The sequence below is a fragment of the Corticium candelabrum genome, chromosome 6, assembly GCF_963422355.1.
Source record: "Corticium candelabrum chromosome 6, ooCorCand1.1, whole genome shotgun sequence".
Taxonomy (NCBI): domain Eukaryota; kingdom Metazoa; phylum Porifera; class Homoscleromorpha; order Homosclerophorida; family Plakinidae; genus Corticium; species Corticium candelabrum.
Window position 1 is genome coordinate 6,967,163 of NC_085090.1, and position 20,455 is coordinate 6,987,617.

The following is a 20,455-nucleotide window of genomic DNA, read 5'->3' on the forward strand; positions in this document are numbered from 1 at the left end:
TAGCTTCTTCCTGGACAAGAATGCTTCCAATACAACTGACTTAGATGACATCACCAACAGTCCTTATGTCTGCATTCCAGGTGAGAACCACGCTAGGAACATATTGCCCAAGTATCTTGGAAGTGACACGATCCCTCCCAATCTCACAAATGCTTCGCAACGTCAAATTCAATCAAGAATTGATTCTCATCTGTTGTCAAATCTTGAAGAGGGTTTCAGTCTGAACAGGCCTCTACCCTACCCACCCACCCACTTTTATAAAGTTGTTTAGATTGACTAAAACTTCTGGTAATTACAGATGCCTCTTTAAGACACAATACATGTATATTATTGAACTTAGCCATGCAACGTAATTTTTCACAGAATACGCATTATCTCAACATAGACAACGTCAATATCAAACTCAATCTGACTGATGTTAGTTTTATGTCCAGGTTTGCCTTTGTTGCTGAGATTGTCTACGTGATATCATTTGCTTGCACCAATGTCATGGCCTGTAACATACAAGTATTTTTATATCAGCAAACTAAAATATCTCATTAACTTCAGAACTAGTTTTGAACCCAGATTGTCTTTCTGTGTGAGAGTTCACTATCTCTCATTACCACTGGCTGCATAATTTGATTTACCTTAATTAATATGTAGCATAATCTTAGAAACGTTTTAGCACACCAGTGTGTATGCAGATACTAAGAACAGATTTTGATAAAGTGCTTACTGGCATTTGTGATTAGGCTATATTTTCTGTGAGCATGAGAGTACTCCTGGCTCTGTTGAGCATCATCGCCACTATGTTACAAGTATTGGGATCACATAACAGTACAGCTCAATTTCTTGCTAAACATATACCAACATCTGAGTACACATTGAAGCAAAGTCTGCCACATAAAGGCAAAGATCAGTTTACAAAGTATATTGTATGTAAACGATGTTATTCGCTGTACAAGATGGTTGAACTGATGGAAAATAGCTATTGCTCTCAAATACATTGCAGCCACACAGCATGACCTGATCACCCTCACCAGGAACGTAGACAATCGTGTGGCACACCATATCTCCATGAAGTTACTTTTTCACACAAAGAAAACTTATTCTACTCACAATACATCTATTGCTACAATAGTATTGTTCAATCACTCTCTGATCTTCTTTCTTGGCCAGGTATACAAGAACAGTTAGAGCAATGGCGCCACAGAAGTGTCCCATCTGGCCACTTAGGCGATGTATATGATGGAAGGAAATGAAAAGAGTTCGAGGCAGTCAGTGATGGGTTCAGTTTTTCAAAGCCAAGACACTATGCTGGAATACTAAATGTCGACTGTTTTCAAACATTTAAGAATGGTATCACATCAGTAGGAGTTATTTATCTTGCACTGATGAATTTTACTCGACATCAGCGTTTCAAAAGAGAGAACGTGCTTCTGGTTGGAATATTCCCAGCATTGAAATCTGAGCCAGCACCTCACAAGACATTTCTCAAACTACAGGTAGATGAGCTGAAAGCAATGTGGGAAGATGGTGTACTATTGACAACATCTCAATCTCCGACATTTCGATTACAACACCGATTAGGTTTACTGTGTGTTCCTTGTGACATCCCTGCTTCAAGAAAGGTATGTGGGTTCATCGGCCACTCAGCAAAGATCGGATGCTCAAAGTGTCTAAAGGTGTTCCCTGGAGAGTTCGGATATAGAGACTACTCCGGCTTTAACCACGAGTTATGGCCTCTTCGAGCCAACACTAAACATCGCACTAAAGTAGCAGCCCTAAAATACCGTTCTACTCCAACTGCTCGTGCTGAAGAAGAGTCCAAAATAGGAGCACGATACTCAGTATTATTGAAACTTCCATATGTTGACATAGTTCGGTTTTCCATCTTAGACCCTATGCACAATTTGTTCATAGGGACAGCCAACTCATTTTTCAAAAAAAATTCTAATCGGACGAAGTATTTTAACACAAGCATCACTTCAACTACTTCATGAAAGAATTAAAGCAGTTGTTCCACCAACTAATCTTGGAAGACTTCCACGAAAAATAACATCTTCATTTTCTACATTTACATCAGACGAGTGGAAGAACTGGACCATCGCATACTCACTGCTTGCATTGCAAGATATTCTATCATCAGACGACCTTGCATGCTGGAGAAGTTTTGTTTTGGCATGCCAGACTATGACAACTACACTGATAAAGAGCACAGACTTCGCTAAAGCTGATGCCCTGTTTCTGCAGTTTTGCAATCGTTTTGAGCAACTGTATGGTAAAAATGCAGTAACTCCAAATATGCACCTGCACTGACACCTTTCCAAATGTCTAGAGGATTTTGGACCAGTGTATAGATTTTGGCTCTTTTCGTTTAAAAGGCACAACGGAATCCTCGGTAAGTAACCAACAAACAACAGCTCTATAGAAATACAACTAATGCGAAAATTTCAAACAGAGACAAGCCTTCTCAGTAGTAATCCAGCAAAATTTCATCCAGGAAATGATTTCCATGGCATCTTTCAAGCAGCTTTTCAAAATTTAAAATGCATAGAAATTAAAGACCGGTCAAGGCCAAGTGTGTTAAAAGATACAAATAATCTCCTGGAAGCAGCAACTTACAAACTTAGTACAACAGCTCACACAAAGAACTGGGTAGTTTTTGAAAGCATCAAGCCCTGTTCCTGGTCGAGGATAAGCACGTTTGATTACGAAGAAAAACAATTTCTGTACCAAACATAGAAAATCTTGTACCTGCCAGATCAGCTTCCGTGACATCAACAACACTGTAATTACGTATGACAAACATGAGTCTGCCACTATAGGCGATGAAAGATACATGTCACTTTGGCTTCATGGGCAGGTTGCAATGGAGAGTATAGACCAAGAACATTTTGTTCTTCGTCCCGGCATAGTTGTATTTTACGTCCAAAATTCTATTGAAATTGATGGACATGAACATGAACACCTCTTTGTATGCGTTAAGTCGTATATCCATTGTCCACAAATCCCATCATTCCCTCCGTTGTCACAATAGCAGCAAGGAGTATTTGAAGAAGGAGGACCATCAACTTTCATGCCAGTTCAGCGAATCCATTCAAGATGTGTACTAATGCAATGTCAACAAGATGGCCAAAAAGTCTTGACAATCTGCCCTCTTCCAAGAAAGGACCTAATTTGATAGAAAACTGCTTGCTATAATTAGCACAATTGTGGTTATTTGTCACTTGTGTGGTACTCAATAGCAGAAATTAAAACATGGTTAATTAATGTCACTCTAGTATATTGCTAATGTTACTTTAGTCTGATTCATAGCAGTAGCAAAAACAAAAGTAAACATTATACTACTGAAATCAGTATGCTCTATTTTCGTCATTGTATATATATATATATATATATATATATATATATATATATATATATATATATATATATATATATATATATTGTGTGTGCATGAATCAATGTATGGATCAATGTGCAGCATGTTATCAACTAAACGCCACCATCGACCATGCATACCTGTTTTGTCCCAAATAAAATATCTTAAAATAGGGCTTTGTGTTTTTATGGTTCCTGAACATCACCACAACTCTCTACGACGGTCAAAGACAACAAGCCCAACAAAAAGCCCAACAGATACAGAGCTATGATGCTACATGAGACAGTGTGGCTATAAAGAACCACAGAGAAGGTTCAGAAACACGAAAGACAGAGAGGATAGTGGAAGTCAATGGACCTCACACGTACATAGTAAGGATGCGGGCATAAGGAATCGAGCAACACGTGCACACATCACATGTTGCCATCCACCACTACGGAAGAGATTAGAGTGTAGAAAAGCAACAACGTAACCAGCCAAGCATAAAGAGGATGAGTGTACATGACATCATCCATCAACATCATCAATTACATATCTCATAGCAACACCATGCATCTACACTGCCCTAGTTAATTAATAAACTCTACTATAGACTGTATCTTTAATTAATTAATTTTCATGCAGGAACGAATCACTTACGTGCCAATGCATGTGTGCATGCTCACAAATGACGCCACTCAGGAACGCCAAATGTGCATGCGTGCCTATACGTACAGTTTAGGGCAGCCATTTGACATGCCGCTGCGTTACAACACTTTTGGCACGTGGAAGCATGACATTTCCGCACTGTAGAACGCATTGGCATCTAGTCAATTTGTCTTACCTTTGCAGAGCCATGCAAATTCCTCCAGCTGCGTGTTCGAACGCTGTCAAACAATACACCCCGACTGACTGCGACGAAGGAAGCACTTCCAGTGTAGGTAGGCAACTGTTGCAGCAGAAACTACATCTTCATCTTGGTCATCACTTCTCCTCATGGGAAAAATAGCGACAAGTGAGGACACAATCATCTGTCACAATTCGGCAAAAATTCTCTAGCTCGTTGTTGTTGGAGGAGCCGCCAACTTACTTTGTTCGTTTCCGACTTCGTTAAAGCTCCAAACTGTACACTGTAATGTAAATAATGTAGCAATCTAAGCGCTCTGGCTAGAGACAGACCACAACCTTTTACAACCAGCAGTTACCTCGCGTACCAAAACTTATAGCCTCGTCACGTTTTGACCTCGTGCTGTGATAACATGTAATTAGTAATACAGATTGATGGATTAAATGCCTTTCTCTAAGAGAATGAAAGCAAAAGTTTTGCAAACAACATTTATACGGAAAGTGTTGGTTGAAACAACAATTGCAATTGCTATCAAAAGCAAAAGCATAATTAATTAATTAGCTAAAATATGTAGTCAGAAATTTCTAAAGCGATAAAACCATGCTGAAGTTATGTGTTGTTTACTCTGAGACATGTTTTTTCGTTTGATATAGTAAAAATAGAAACTTCAAATGTATACGTTATCAATCATTCTTGAATTCTTCCAACGATCAGCTCATGAATTGACCAATTAATAATTAAGTACCTAATTTTGGTTCTTCGCATTAATAGAAACTTTTCCTAGACACTACGGTGATCAAGTATATAGTTGAGATTTTTATAGGAATGGTTGAGGCATGCAACTATTCTATGTTTGTCATGCAGAAATGGTCACAATCACCTAGATACTTGACATTGGCTATATTGGTTTAAATTTGTAATTTGGTTTGTAACAGAGCAATAATTAATTATAGTAACAGTAATTAAGAGCATTAAACTGCTAGATCAATTAACATCTGTAGTCCCTAGCTGACCTATTTCTCGATCGTATATTTAACAAACTGTCCGATTAATTAGAGTGAATTCACTCTTTAGAGCTGCTGACCTTGAATTAGATTGCAATAATTAAAGGGTTCAAAATTTTAGTATATTTCTTTTACAGGCGAATAGCTTAATTAATTAAGTTGATTTTTAGATCTTTATTGGTAATAGCTAAAGAAGAAAGAATGAGTGTTAGATGGCCAGTGAATATAGATTTTTTTGCTATAGCTAACACTTATGATTTAATTTCTACTCATCTGGATTGAACTGGCTGGTGATCCTAAAGACAAAACAACTTCTAAGATCTGGTTTGTTGTATCTTTGACAGGTCATAAATATTAATGAATAAGACAACTTTAAACTGCTGTAATGTGATGAAGTATGAGAGCAATAATCAGTATACATGATACAGCTCGTCATTAGTTGCTCCATGAGACTTTTATAATATGACATCATACAAAAACTTCTGAGATAACTTACAATATGTTAGTAGATTCAACTCCATTGTTTTGAATGTTACTTAATGTTACTTAATTAACTGAATATCGAATGAATTGTTTTAAATGTTACTTAGGCAAGAATTTTAGCTTAGTTGTTACTTAATTCTATGAGCTCCAGCGCACGCTTGCAAATATTCGACTAGATGCAAGTGATGTTGTGTTGTACAGTAAGCTAGTTTTCTATTTGGATTATTGTGATGTGAAATTTTTTGCTAAACCAAATTTATAGTGTTGGGTTCAGTTTCAGACATTTAATCTGCTGCAGAATGCATACTTTAACATGGCAATAATATTCTAACAACAGTTATCTCCTAGTTCTTAGTCCAGTGTGATTTCATTTAAATTTTATTGTATGAGCAAACAAGGTTTGGAGTGATAAGATATTGGGGTGTGAGTTAGGGTTAGTGTAGTGAGAAATATTTATAGTATAACATGTACTCCACTAACTACAATTAAGTATACTATTTATAAATTTGGAAAATGTTTTAGCTAATCAAAGACGGCAAACCAACAACCACTGTATTCCCCGTATGTTACTAGAAATTTGACAGTAAATTGATATATAAAAATTGTTGTCAGTTGATGCGTTCATTTTACCTTATGTAAACAGATTTGACACATCAAATGGCAATTTTCATCTATTCAAAATTTGAATTATTTCAGATATGTCACACGACCTTATATGCTGCCAAATTTGAACGAAGATTACTTTGCTACACAGCGAGCAAAATTTGATAACAATAGATTGTGCTATACTATATGTGACGAACATCTAACAGGCACGTATACTTATCAGGAGTTTGGGTGGTGCTAACTAACCGACCCGCTTCAGTTGGAGGTCCGCTTGCACACTGTACCTCTGTATAAGACCAATCTGAGGTAATATTTGCATCAGATGTAGACTCTGTAACTGATGAAGTGCTACCCTGTGTCCCACATTCTAGATATAGCAAGATTGATGTAAGCAGCTCTAGACAGTAATGTGCGTTGTATATCGATCATTATTACATGATTACTAAGCATATTTACCAATGTCTTTCAATAGACCTGGTTTGTATTAATTGATTTATTAATTAAAATGGATCAAGTTGAATTGACTAGGAGGTCCAATAGAACACCGAAAGAACCGATCAGAACCAAGAGCCATGCAAGTACAGTACACCCGGGTCTAATTAGTTACATATGTGGGTATCGGGCCTCTGCGAAGCGATATACGTATATTTCCATTCACGGTGATATTTCAAAATGTCAATTTAGTTTTTTAATTGTTAATTAGGAATTATGTTAACGATTGTTACAAATGCTAAATGTAATAAAACAATGTTTAAGTATTACTGTAATTACCCACCAATCACTTCATACAGATTGCGCAAGTCCGTTCTCGATCCTTGGCATAAGAATGGCAAGAAAGATATAAAATTTTTGATCTATTGGTGAAGTGGCAATGAGCCGATATATGAGCGATTGTAGTGAGAGATGTATAGATAGCGGTAATAATTGCATCGGACGGATACTTTTGGTTTTACGGTTTGAAGACGAACTATATAAATTGTTTTGTTGTTTGCTAAACATTAATTTCTAATAATTGGTAACGAAGTGCTACATTCTTTAATTTAATGGTCAAGTTTTACTACAGAAAGAAACGGGAACCGTGCACCACGGCGCGAAAAAGTCTGGTACGCGAGGTTAGTCAGGTTTACAGTACTCTGCTTTCAAAACTAATTAATTAGTCTTGTGTTATTTAATGTATCTTTGCATGGCTACATGTCACGTGCATCTTTAAGAAAATTTGTCTAATGGTTTGCGGAGAAGATCAACTGAAACGACGTGTAGATTGTTCCCACAATTTGTTTAGCAATTGCCAGTCTATATCTATCTGGTATTCTCTCAAATGTGTCGTCACCATTGTTTGCAGGTTGCTCACCAACACTTTTGACCGCACATTTTAATTGCTAAAACGTGGAAGCTGATTTTAAAATTTAGCGCTTGCACGCACACAGAAACAAAACACACACACACACACACACACACACACACACACACACACACACACACACACACACACACACACACACACACACACACACACACACACACACACACACTATGCCCATCTAAATTGTATTGTTTATCTGTTAATAAATATTTTGTTGAAAACTAACAGTTTTGAAATAGAATTAAAATGCCTGCATGAGCACTTTGCACATTTCTAATTGCATGCATGTACCCTATTATTAACTCCATACTATTGAATTGCACACACGAAATAGATTTGCAATACATAGTACACAATTTGAGGTATGCAGTTAATGCAACAGTGACTCACAATCGAGTTAATAATATGCTCATACCACATGCACCCAAAAAAGGCTTTAGAAATTGTAAAAAAAGTTTAAACGCAATTCATAGTAATTTTTAGATCACGTTAGATGCCGTCCAATCTATTTGATGTCGATTTGTGCAGAGGAAACAACGTTCAGCAGACGACGTTCAAAACTGGGGCGCTTTTCAATAAACGGTGCAGGTTACTGCTCGAGAGATGCGCAAAAGGACAGCACTTCGTTTATGTCAAAATCTCCGTTGTAACATTTCCATTGACTACAGCGTATCAAAGGCCGCACTAAGAGCAGAAAAACATGCCTCCCCAAAATGACCGACAGAAACTTGTAATACGGTTACGATTGCTCAGGTGTAGTATGGCACTCGATCGATGTGTATGTGATAACAGTGGATGCCGTTGGATCTAGACGGGATGTTGGTGACAGCGGGATAGTGGTGTTGTGTATTTGGTATTACATACGATGGCATTTCAACCAATTTCGAGGACGAGGATTTAATCAATGTATATATGCATGTATGTACACACATTTTACTGTTTGTATGGAAATAGTTCTTATAGACTCAATGTAAATATTGCAATCATATATACTTCGATTAGGCTGCATTCCATTATCACGTTAATATTAAAAGTGTTCTCCAATAGATATTCATTAATATCATTTTTTCTTGACTTCTCATCATCTGTAGTTTAATCCTCATTGTATGTCTATAAATGCAGCCACTATATATTTCGCTGTGATCGAGTTCCCCTCTTCATCCAAAAATATTGCGATTAACTCAACTTCTTTTAGTTCTTATTTAGGTTTACATACACTAATCTGCTTTAACTTACAATGGTTTATGCTGGCAAATTGCCACTTAATAAATTCAACGTAGAGATGAAACAGATAACCAATAACATCGACTTACGTATCCTGCTTCTCCTTTCTCTCCTTTACTTCCATTGCCTCCTCTTCCCCCTTCAGAGCCCATTTTCCAGGAATGCCAGGATTTTCTGGAATGCCAGAAGCTCCTGGATTGCCTTAGATGTAAATACATTTATATATTAAAACTTTGACTTTGGCTTTGAATGGTCAGGTTTTACCTGTTCCAGTGTCTACTCTTAATCCTTTGGCTCCTACTCTTCCTGGTAAGCCTGGAATTCCAGTAATTCCTTAAATTCCTAAACGTTAGAGTAACTAAAATTCTGATTTTTATTATTTGTTTTAGTAATTCTTTTCTATCGTCTCTTCCATTAAGTTCTATAAATGAAACAATAAATAATATTGATGGAAAGGTACATCAGTTTTATGTGTCTTACCGTCTCTTCCAAAAGGGCCACCTGGACCTGTTGAAACAAACATGAAATAAGCATAAAAAATTAGATTTATAGAAAATTGAACAAACCTGAAACGTAGCGAACATCAATGTTTTCATTTTTCGTATTCTGTTAAACAAGTGACGTGAAGTAAATTAAAATCACATGAAAACTAATTGTTTACCTGTGTTGGTGTGATACTGCTGTTTACCGCCACGAGAGCGGCACTTGTCATAATAAACATGACCACATTGCATGTCAAAACTGCCATCGTAATTCTCCAAGAAATCTCTTGCACTTGACTCTTTCTTGAACCAAATAGGCGGTCGTCTGCACTGCGATGCACTGAACTGATTTTGTGTGCAGCAATCGATCTTTATATCTACTCTAGACAGTCGTACGATACACGGGAATAAGTGTTACACGCTGTTTACTACAATGCGACACAGGACACTTTTGATGCCCACGCATACAATGATGCTATCACAATGAAGTAATTCCCGCTTTGGTTGGTTAATTATTGACGGAGTTAGTTAAGGAGTTAAGTCGCAGACTAGCATTTTCTATAAAATTTTAGTTCTTCTAAATATTTTATACACGCCTATTCACGGTCGTGCTTTATTCCGTGACATCCACTCTATCTAAGTATTAACCCCCCTCCCCCCGCTTGTAAACATCATCCTACGCCATTGCTAAGTAGAGAGCTAGCTTTGGGCTAAACGTGACGGTTGCGATTTGGGTGAGGGTTAGAGCAGGCCTTACGGAGTTACAGCCTGTACGTGCGGCCATGGCGGCTCTGCGCTAATATTTTTGAGACGCGATTTGGACTTAGCCGCTGGAGCGAAGGTGCTTTGGTGTACGAGGCTAGCGGCGCTACCTTTCATCGGTAGTTAGTGGACATGTTACAACCGCGATTATGACATAAACGAAGTGCTGTCTTTCTTCGCACCTTTCGAGCAGTAATCTGCACCGTTTATTCAAAAGGCTACTCAGTTTCGAACGTCGTCTGCTGAACGCTGTTTTCTAGGCACAAATCGACTTCAAATAAGTTTTATCGCAGCTAAGGTAATTTATAATTGCTATGCTTTGCGTATAAACAAATTTCTAATTTCTTGAAATCTTTTCTGAGTGCATGTATCAATGAGTGATGCTATCAACTTAATATGAATATTTAACGTAACGTAATCAAATTAATTTAATAAATATTGTGCATACACACACACACACACACACACACACACACACACACACACACACACACACACACACACACACACACACACACACACACACACACACACACACACACACACACACACACTATGCTCACCTAAATTGTAGTGTTTATTTGTTAATAAATATTTTGTAGAAAACAAGTAGTTTTAAAATAGAATTAAATTGCCTGTATGAGTACTTTGCACTTTTCTAATTGCATGCATGTGCCCTATTATCAATTCCATATTATTCAATTGCACACAAGAATAAATTTGCAATACATAGTACACAATTTGATGTATGCAGTGAATGCAACAGTGACGCACAATCGAGCTACTAATGTGCGCGTAGCACATGCACCCAAAAACGATTTTAGAAATTATAAAAAATTTAACCGCAATTTATAGTAATTTATAGATCACGTTACCTGCCGTCCAATCTATTTAAAGTCGATTTGTGCAGAGAAAACAACGTTCAGCAAACGATGTTCAAAAGTGGGGCCTTTTTTTGAATAAACAATGCAGGTTACTTTGCACAGGTCGAGACATGCGCAAAAAGACAGCACTTGGTATAGGTCAAAATCGCCGTTGTAACATGTCCATTGACTACAGCGAATCAAAGGCCGCACTAAGAGCAGTAACACAGGCCTCCCCAGAAAATTACCGACAGAAACTTGTATACTGTTACGATTGCTCAGGTGTGGTATATGTCACTGTGTTTGTGATAACAGTGGATGCCGTTGGATCTAGACGGGATGCTGGTGACAGTTGGATAGTGGTGTTGTGTATTTGGTATTACATACGATGGTATGTCAACCAATTTCGAGGACGACGTTAGAATCAATGTACACAAGCATGCATGTACATACATTTTACTGTTCGTATTGAAAGAGTCTTTATAGACTCAATGTAAAACATTTTCATTGAAATCATATATACTTCGATTCGGCTACATTGCATTATCACATAAATATTAAAAGTGGTCTCCAGTAGACATCCATTAATATCTTGTTTTGTTGACTTCACATCATTTGTAGTTTCATCCTCATGGTATGTCTATAAACGCAGTCACAATATATTTTGTTGGGAGTTTCCTCTCTTCCTCCAATACATTGCGACTAAAGCGGCAAGGAAGGTGTTACGGCATTGCCACATATAGACAGTTGTATGTCCTATTTATGGTTGGTGCCAAAATGGTGACACAAATCTGTCTCATGTACCACTTGATTAATATCAATATTGATATCACAAATTAACCAAATCCAAAACTAGAAATAGGTATATATAAAACCCTTAGATCAATGATTGCAAGCTGCTATTCACATTGTTGCTGTTTATCTGCGGATCTAGCTTCTAAAGATTACCATCATGAAAGACTGAAGTAAACCAGTTTCATTAGTTGCAGCAATTAAAATATTTCTAGTGAGTTAGTCATGACTGCCAAGTGCCACAATTGGCACTATCACCATGGCTACGGCGTCCTTGTTTATTAAACACGCAGGTTGCTGTTGTGCTGCTAGGCAAGCTGGCGATGTTTTATGACGAAAACGATATGGTATCGGCCGTCCGATTATCAATCAATAGTACCACAAATAGAGATAACGGAGCAACATATATATCGATTAGACAGACGCACACACGCATGCACACACGCACGCACACACACACACACACACACACACACACACACACACACACACACACACACACACGCATGTAGTCAAATTAAATGTTATGAAGTGTCTAAGGTTCGCGGACTTTCTTGGAATTGGAGCTGCATGGCTACATGACGTCTGTTTCATATCGAGCATTTCACAACGAGTGGAATGAAGCACGCCGATTCCTGTTTCAACTTTGCTGAAAGGCTTGGGTTTAATTGAAGTGTCGGTTTGGTAATGTACGATAAACTAAGGACGTTGACTAACGGGTGTGATACAGCGAGCCAATTTAACTATTTTCGCAAGATGACTACAAACCTGATGCTACTGCCGAGACAATTATAGTGTGAAATGGTATAACTGTGTATTTTTGCTTTCTGGAGTTTAGAAAGCAAATTATGACAATCGTTTCGTTTATTGGTAAACATTACTAAGTACAAAATGCTACCCTCCCCTAATTTTAAGTTTTACTGCGAAACCTTGCATGTTCTAAAGTTAGTTGTAACTTTAACACACGTCACTTCGTACAGACTGCACATGTCAGTTCTCGACCGTGTACATATGGAGGGCAAGGAAGAGATCCACACGTCGCCTCTACAGGATAGAACAAATTGCCGTTGTGATTGCTGCTACTGCCGGTAGGCTCTGCGTTGTGGTCGACACACACGTACATGCTTCTTCCATGATGATCATGACGTTCTGCCATGAGATATCCATAGTATGCTCTACTCCATCCAGTAGGACAGATGTTCTTTGCTGGTAACATGAATTGAGTGGTCTTGTTGGCATCGTAACACACAGCACAAGGAACCTCGTAATCATGCAATCCTTTATTAATGAATGGTTTAATGCCTTGAGCAAGTTGATATTCTGATCCATAAATATAACTTGCTCCTTGGTGACCGTCTTTGTAATATCCCCATACAGGATCAAGTGGAAGACACTGAGTGTTAGCACCACCTCCGTAATGAATGTAATGTGATCCAGCAGCGATGCCCGAGTAAAGAGTCTGAACACTGCGAGCAGAGCAATGTTTTCTTCCCCACTGAATATACGTGGTACCAGTAAATTCAGGCCTTAGACTGGCAGCTAAAACATAAATCAAAGTTTTACACATATTGGTTGGCAGAAGAGCAGAAATTTATACAAAGTGCAAGTAGAGAGTTAGATAAAAGCAATTCCTCCTACACAAAATGTAATAAACTATCTACCTGCATGCATTTGTAATTTGATCGTAGTCATTACAATGTTGGGTACTCTAAAAATACATTAATCCTTTTAGTTAATTAGTTGTAATTTTACACTTGCATGCACTAATTGACTGTATAGCTGATAATAGTAAACTACGCTAAACATTTTAAGGAATTCAATAGAGATGAAACAGTCAACAAATGACATCTACTTACGTCTTCCTGCTTTCCCTTTCTCTCCCTTTTCTCCATCAGCTCCTTTTCGTCCTTCAGGACCCATTTTTCCGGGAACGCCAGATTTTCCTGAAATGCCAGGAGCTCCTGGACTACCTTAATTGTAAATACAGTTATTTGTAAAATGTTATTGTTTTCCTTCTTGCTTTCAACTGTCATCCATTACCTGTTCCAATGTCACCTCGTGATCCTTTGACTCCTCCTCTTCCGGGTAAGCCTTGCATTCCAGGAATTCCTTGAATGCCTACACGTCAGTGTAACTAAAATAATGTTTCCTATTATTTCCTTTAATATCCTTTCTCACCGTCTCTTCCATTAAGTCCTAGAAATGCAAACAATAAATAATATTGATAATTTAAAACTACATCAGTTATATTTATCTTACCGTCTCTTCCGGGAGGGCCACGTGGACCTGTTGAAACAAACATAATATAAACATAAATAAAGTAGATTTGTGAGGAAACTAAACAAACCGGAAATGTAGCGAACATCAACGTTTTCATTTCTCGTTTTCTGTTGAACGAGTGACGTTAAGTAAATTAAAATCGCATAAAACGCATTGTTTACCTGTGTTGCTGTACTACTGCTGTTTAACGCCAAAAGTGCGGCACTTGTCATAATAAACATGACCACATTGCATGTCAAAACTGCCATCGTAATTCTTCAAGAAATCTCTTGCACTTGACTCTTTCTTGAACCAAATAGGCGGTCGTCTGCACTGCGATGCACTGAACTGAGTTTGTGTGCTGCAGTCGCTCTTTATATCTACTCTAGACAGTCGTACGATACACGGGAATACGTGTTACCCGCTGTTTACTACAACACGACTCACGACACTTTGAGTCCCACGCAGACTATGGTGCAATAGCAATGACGTAATTTCTGGTTTTGTTGGCTAGATTATTGACGAAGTAACGGATGAAAGTTACACACTGGTATTTTCTATAAAAGTTTATTGCTTTTTCAACCATTTTATGCATAGACGTTTTGATGCTAGGCTTGGGTCTTGATTGTGTGATACGTAGGATTATACTAACGAGACGTCTCACGTGATCATAGACGCAATTAGGTCGGTACATACCCGTTGTTTGCCGTGCATTACAGACGCAATCATTTCAAGATTGCGTCAATGACACTCTAATTAAATTATTTAAGCGTAAGATGACGTCAATCTTGCATTAATCTTTACCGACATTCAATTATGTTAGAATCGGTGCAAACTCCGATTTTTTAATCTACGTTATAAATATATTTAATGTTTCCTACGACTGTTGTTGAAGGAACATTCTAGGTAAAGCTGTGGTGCATACTTTCGACCATAAAGCCACACCTAGCAACCACACCTTCGTAACGCCGCGTGACAACCACAATTCAGAGTCTTCCGTTTTCTACAGAGTTACGCATCTCATAAACTAACCTCTAGACAAATCACTGTTCTATTGGAAGTTGTTACAACAGACCTAGGCATTTCTGTGTGAAATCACGTGATCAAAAATCTCGCTGTTACCTAGAGCCGAGCTGTTTCACTCCTATTTCTGACTTCAAACGTCTTGAGATCCACTGCACTCCGCTTCCTCTTGTTTTCGCTTCTCGAAATCAGATTTACACAACGTTTCTTGCCGAACATGATCGACTCACGATCAGTGGTGAACGCCTCCCACAAACGGCTTTCTTCTGCTCTCAACAAATCTGTCTTCTGGCGATGACTTTCAACGAGTTTTGCATGCGTTTTCCTTCGGCTGTAACAAGAAATGCGATTTTACAAACCGTTTACGAGATCGATTAGAGGAAGACAACGTACGTTCAACGGAGTTTCACCAAGATGGAGGTTTCGCGTATTGAGCTCAGAGTATCGGTCAAATGCTCAGCCCACGGATGGCGTATCGAGATGAAACTTAGTGTACAACGTCGGCGGCTAGTTGTAGACCAATCCTAGCTACACTATCGAAGTAGGCCGTTAGTCTTCTTCCTAGGACACTAGTTTAGGTCCAAAGTTTGAAAGGAAAGTAATCCAGCAAGACTTACTAACCGTTGAGTGCGTGGTTTACTGTAGCAACTCGAGAACAGCGCGAAAAAATCGTGATCGTTTGGGACTCCGAGGATGCAATTCCGAGGAAAGAAAGCACACGAAAATAATGTACACAAAATTTTACTGCAAGAGGACGGAGTCAATGTGGTTGCCATGTCTAGAAGTTTAAAATAAACCGTTAGCAGTTCAAATTTAGTTGATAAAATTGTTTTTATAAGATGTACCTAGATATGTAATATCTTTTCAATTTGTCTAAATTTAATGTTTTAACAAATTTGATAGCATTGAATATTTGCGTAAACTTTCATGTTTAATAAAAGGACTGGTATGCTAGAACTTTGTACAATGACGTAATTCCTGCTGTTGTTGACTAATTACATTAGCGGAGCTCGAATTACTATACAGACAGATAACATTATATTTGAAATTTTTCATAGAAATTACTGCAGTCTCGAGTATTTTATACGCAAGTTTGATGCTAGCTTGTGCCTCGATTGTGAGTAGATGTTGGAAACTACGAACATCTCACGTGACTATAGATAGACGTGTTTTTGTCTACTCACCTTTCCGACACGTCATATTGCCGTAGATTAGACATGCAACGCAGTCAGTTGCCGTAAATTAGACGCACCATCATTTCTACGATTATATCTAGATATGTTTTAGTATCTATGTGTAAGTTGGCATCAATCCACGCCCCTCCGATTTCGCCACGCCCCTCCCCTGACGCTGCTAGTAGTGACTAAGTCTTGCATCTATTTCCTGTTTGTGAATCGTAGCTCAAACGTCACATATTATAATTTGTGTAGAGCTATTACACTGTGTAATATCTGCACAATAATTTTACGTCATCATGTAGGTCACGTGTCTCTGTACGGGATTTCGGCGGTCTTGCAGTCGCTCAACCATCCATTCACCGACCAGATCAACTGAACGACCACGTTTCTCATTCTCGCCCGATTTACAATCCGTCTAATTGTTATTTCGTATCTAACGTTTCACTATGATCGGATTGAAGCCCGATATGGTGTTGTCACTTGGAAGCTTGGGCTTTGTGAGTCAAATTTAAGTTTTTCATCTTAGAATACGACAAGACAACGTTTTAGTGTTTTTCTGTATTACCAGCTAATGTTTCCTTGTTTTAGGTGTTGGGGTGTCTTTACTCGGACTAGGAGCGACTGCAAGTGAACATCATGTCAGAATAATTGCACATAATTCTATTCTGTTTAATATTAATTCTAAATTTAAAATAAATTGTATTTTGTAAATTTTTAATAATTAAAATTTATTTTTAAATATTTTTATAATTTTTTTTTAATTAAACTTTTTAGTAATATGTAAAAATTATAGTAAATATGTACTTGCTAACTGTATATTATATGAAATTATAACATTATTTCATGGCTTGGTAATGCAAATATGGTACAACTTTGTAATTGCTTCTTAGTTTATTATTTAAGTAATTAAACATGTCATTAGTATAATATTTAATAATTGACTTATTAAAAGTTTTTTACCCTTACCTAAAATACCAAATATATTGCTTATAAATTAAAAACAATTCTAAGTAATTTACAATTTCTAGAAATATACTTTTATTATATATTTTAAAATCTTATTTTTTAGACCGCCGTAGTTATCTTTTGTATTTGTAAATTTTGTTATGTTGTGTGTTAACATTGACTTGTGTGTGTTAGAATGGTTTGCTTTTTTTGTGTAGAGACGCTACACTGCCAACTTCTCTTTGAGTGACTCGATGTATTGGACGTGTATTCCGGCAATGTTGGCTGCTAGTGGATTTTTGCTAATCTCTTTATCAGTATGGACAATAAAGAAAGGAAGAGTTTCAAAGAAGGTATCAATGATGTCATCTAACATTTTTTGGTTTATTCCATTTTACTCTTTCTGCTTACAGCTTGTATTTCTAAGTATGCGTCTATTTATCTTCATGATTGTTTGTCTGTTTGTCTGTCCTTTTGTCGGTCCGCATTTTTTGAGCAACAATCTCTCTGTCTGTCTGTCTGTCTGTCTGTTTGTCTGTTCTTCTGTTAGTCCGCAATTTTGTTTGAGCGTCAATCTGTCTGTCTGTCTGTCTGTTTGTCTGCCTTTCTGTTTACTTCTATTCGCTTTATCGTTTTTCTGTTTCTTCGTGAATTGATAAATCTAAACCCGTTATAGGTGAATGTTGCTGTGTTTGTAGATTGCAATTGCATCAATCGTGGTGGTGATTGGAATGGTGGTGCTACTTATTGCTGCGTTCGTTCACACGGGAATGGTGAGTAGCTACTAGTCACGTATAAGTATAGACGATTACCCTTCTTAGTTGCGCTCTCTCTCTCTCTCTCTCTCTCTCTCTCTCTCTCTCACACACACACACACACACACACACACACACACACACACACACACACACACACAAACACAAGCTTGGACGTTAAATCTAACTAAAACATGATCTCGTCATAGGTACTAATGTATTCCATGCTGAAATACAATCAAGACAACAAGATCACAATAGAATGGGACAACATTCAAGACAAATTTGTACGTCTCTAACGACCCAAGTCTACACACGTGTGCCCAAATTGTATCGTTGTGTAGCCAAAGTGTTGTGGAACGCACGGACCCAACGACTGGAAGATAATTCTCATTGACCCTCTTCCGGTCAGCTGCTGCACTTGGAGGATTCCAAACTGCACTCACTTCGATTCCCCTTACTTGCGAAAAACAGTAAGAGCTAACTGTGATATACAGTATTTCAAAGAGTTAACGCTATTTTTGTGCATCAGGGTTGCTATGAGAACGTAGTGTGCGTTTACGACTTGTGGGAAGCTACTGCCGGACTGGCAGCGGCATTAGTTGTTTATCAGGTTTGAGTTGTTTTCTATAATTAACTTAATTTAATTAACTTAACGACCTAAATGCATGCATGACAGTATGTATACTGACAAACAGCTGGTCTTGGTGCATAGCATGACAGACAGACTCGTTTACTAATTTGAAGGATTGTAAATTAATTAATTTTTCATATTTTTTAATTTTTTTAAACTTGTGGTGCAAGGCAGGTTTGTTGCTTTCATTTGCAACGCTAGACTGGTCTCTCTACTGTTTCTTTCCTTTGGGAAGTGACTATTGAGCCAGTTGCCAGCGATGCCTAATGATCAATGCCAATTGCGCTTGCCAATTGCCAAGAGAACATGTCAAGTGTGTGTGTGTGTGTGTGTGTGTGTGTGTGTGTGTGTGTGTGTGTGTGTGTGTGTGTGTGTGTGTGTGTGTGTGTGCAGACTAGACGACTGGTTATCCCTACTATTGGAGAGCAGTCTTTCAGTGGTCTGAAAGCATATTCGTTAGTTACCGATTTTAGTAAGTATATAGTCTTCTAATATATTTATTGACGTTCGGTTTTTTAGTGCAAGCGGCTACAGAGTACATGCAGCTTCAATCTTTTACTTAATAATTATCAAAAAAATTTATATGTAAATCATGACGTCATGACGGGCACATGACAGTATGTATTGTTCAGCAAAAATAGTGAAAGTCTCAGCAGTCATGTTAAACTTCAAACTGTTTAGTAATCTGATGACCTCTATTTGTATAATAGAAAGATAAATCCAGTAGACGGTTTACATGTGTGTATATTTCTCTCTGAATTTAGTCTCAGCCAGTATTGATTTACTCATAGAGACGTAGGAATGATTCGAGGTTTTAATTTAAAGCACAGGCACTCATTGTAGCATTTGAGAGTGAAGGCTGATTTACACAGAGGACGTAACGTAACGTAACGTAATGTAACGTAACGTAACGTAACGTAACGTAGCATGCTATCTAAAAATGGCATTTGCACTGAGCTCCTCGCATACGTTCGTTCATTACATGACGTCACGCATGGAAGCTTTCAATGGTTGTCTACGTGTGACGTCCAGTTTGAGAAACTGACCTGTCCTTTCTAAGGCTGTGGCAATAGTTTTCCAAGCATTCTTCTCTAGCAAAATGCTCTTGAAATTTGATGTCCTACAAACACGGATACTCGCATATACATATTGAGGTCATTACGCGGCTCGTCATCTTACAGCAGTGAATGCGCATGCTCAGGAAAGACATCAACGCACTGCTCCATGATTGGCTAATTACTTACGTCAACTGGGAAATTTGAAGCCATCTCAACATCTTACGTTACGTTACGAAAATGAATACGGTACCAGCGTTCTAGCCAGGATTGTTTGCCAACCGTCAATATGACCTCATCGAATATAATGACATCAATTAATGACATCATCAAATGTTTGATGTTGACATATTTGGTAATGACATCATCCTGTCACTTTATTAGAATCAGAATGGCAGCATGTATATAGTTACTGCTTGATTGGTAGACTATTCAATATCATTGCCACTCAGATATTGTTGAATAAACCTCATTGAACTTAATAAATATAACACAGACAGACAGACAGGCAATACAATCGATTATTACCATAATAGATTGACTTAATTAATTAAAACTGAAATTGTGAGCTGACCTAAAAGAGTAAGGGTGTAGAAAACATGAGATTGAAGATAAACAGTAATTAGTAGAACAACCTGCTGCAACCACAGTCTCCTTAGCACCTCTTGTATGAAAGGTCAATAGGAATTCATCTCAAACACCAACAAGGAGACCATGCACTTCCTAAGATTACTGTACACCAGATGTGTCTGACATGAGAACATGTATTGTTCTGTAGCAACTTTGGGACCATCAAGTGATGGATCCTGTAGGAAGACATCCAACACTATGTTT

At 37.8% G+C, this 20,455-nt stretch overlaps 1 protein-coding gene and 1 long non-coding RNA gene across 2 annotated transcripts in view; one reads left to right on the forward strand and one right to left on the reverse strand.

Annotated features, from left to right (window-relative positions):
• Positions 1 to 15,348: 15,348 nt before the first annotated feature.
• Positions 15,349 to 15,715, reverse strand: LOC134181653 (uncharacterized). Its single transcript, XR_009970191.1, has 3 exons — positions 15,676 to 15,715; positions 15,448 to 15,615; positions 15,349 to 15,385 (listed from the first exon to the last, which is right to left on the reverse strand). It is a non-coding gene; the product is annotated as an uncharacterized LOC134181653 (long non-coding RNA).
• Positions 15,716 to 18,147: 2,432 nt separating this feature from the next.
• The window catches only part of LOC134180888 (mitogen-activated protein kinase kinase kinase 13-like), a 9,566-nt gene continuing 7,258 nt past the window's right edge, over positions 18,148 to 20,455 (forward strand). Inside the window, exons 1-3 of the mRNA XM_062648073.1 lie at positions 18,148 to 18,219; positions 18,277 to 18,405; positions 18,465 to 18,545. Coding sequence (XP_062504057.1) covers positions 18,148 to 18,219; positions 18,277 to 18,405; positions 18,465 to 18,545 — 282 coding nt within the window. The remainder of the gene's footprint in view (positions 18,220 to 18,276; positions 18,406 to 18,464; positions 18,546 to 20,455) is intronic.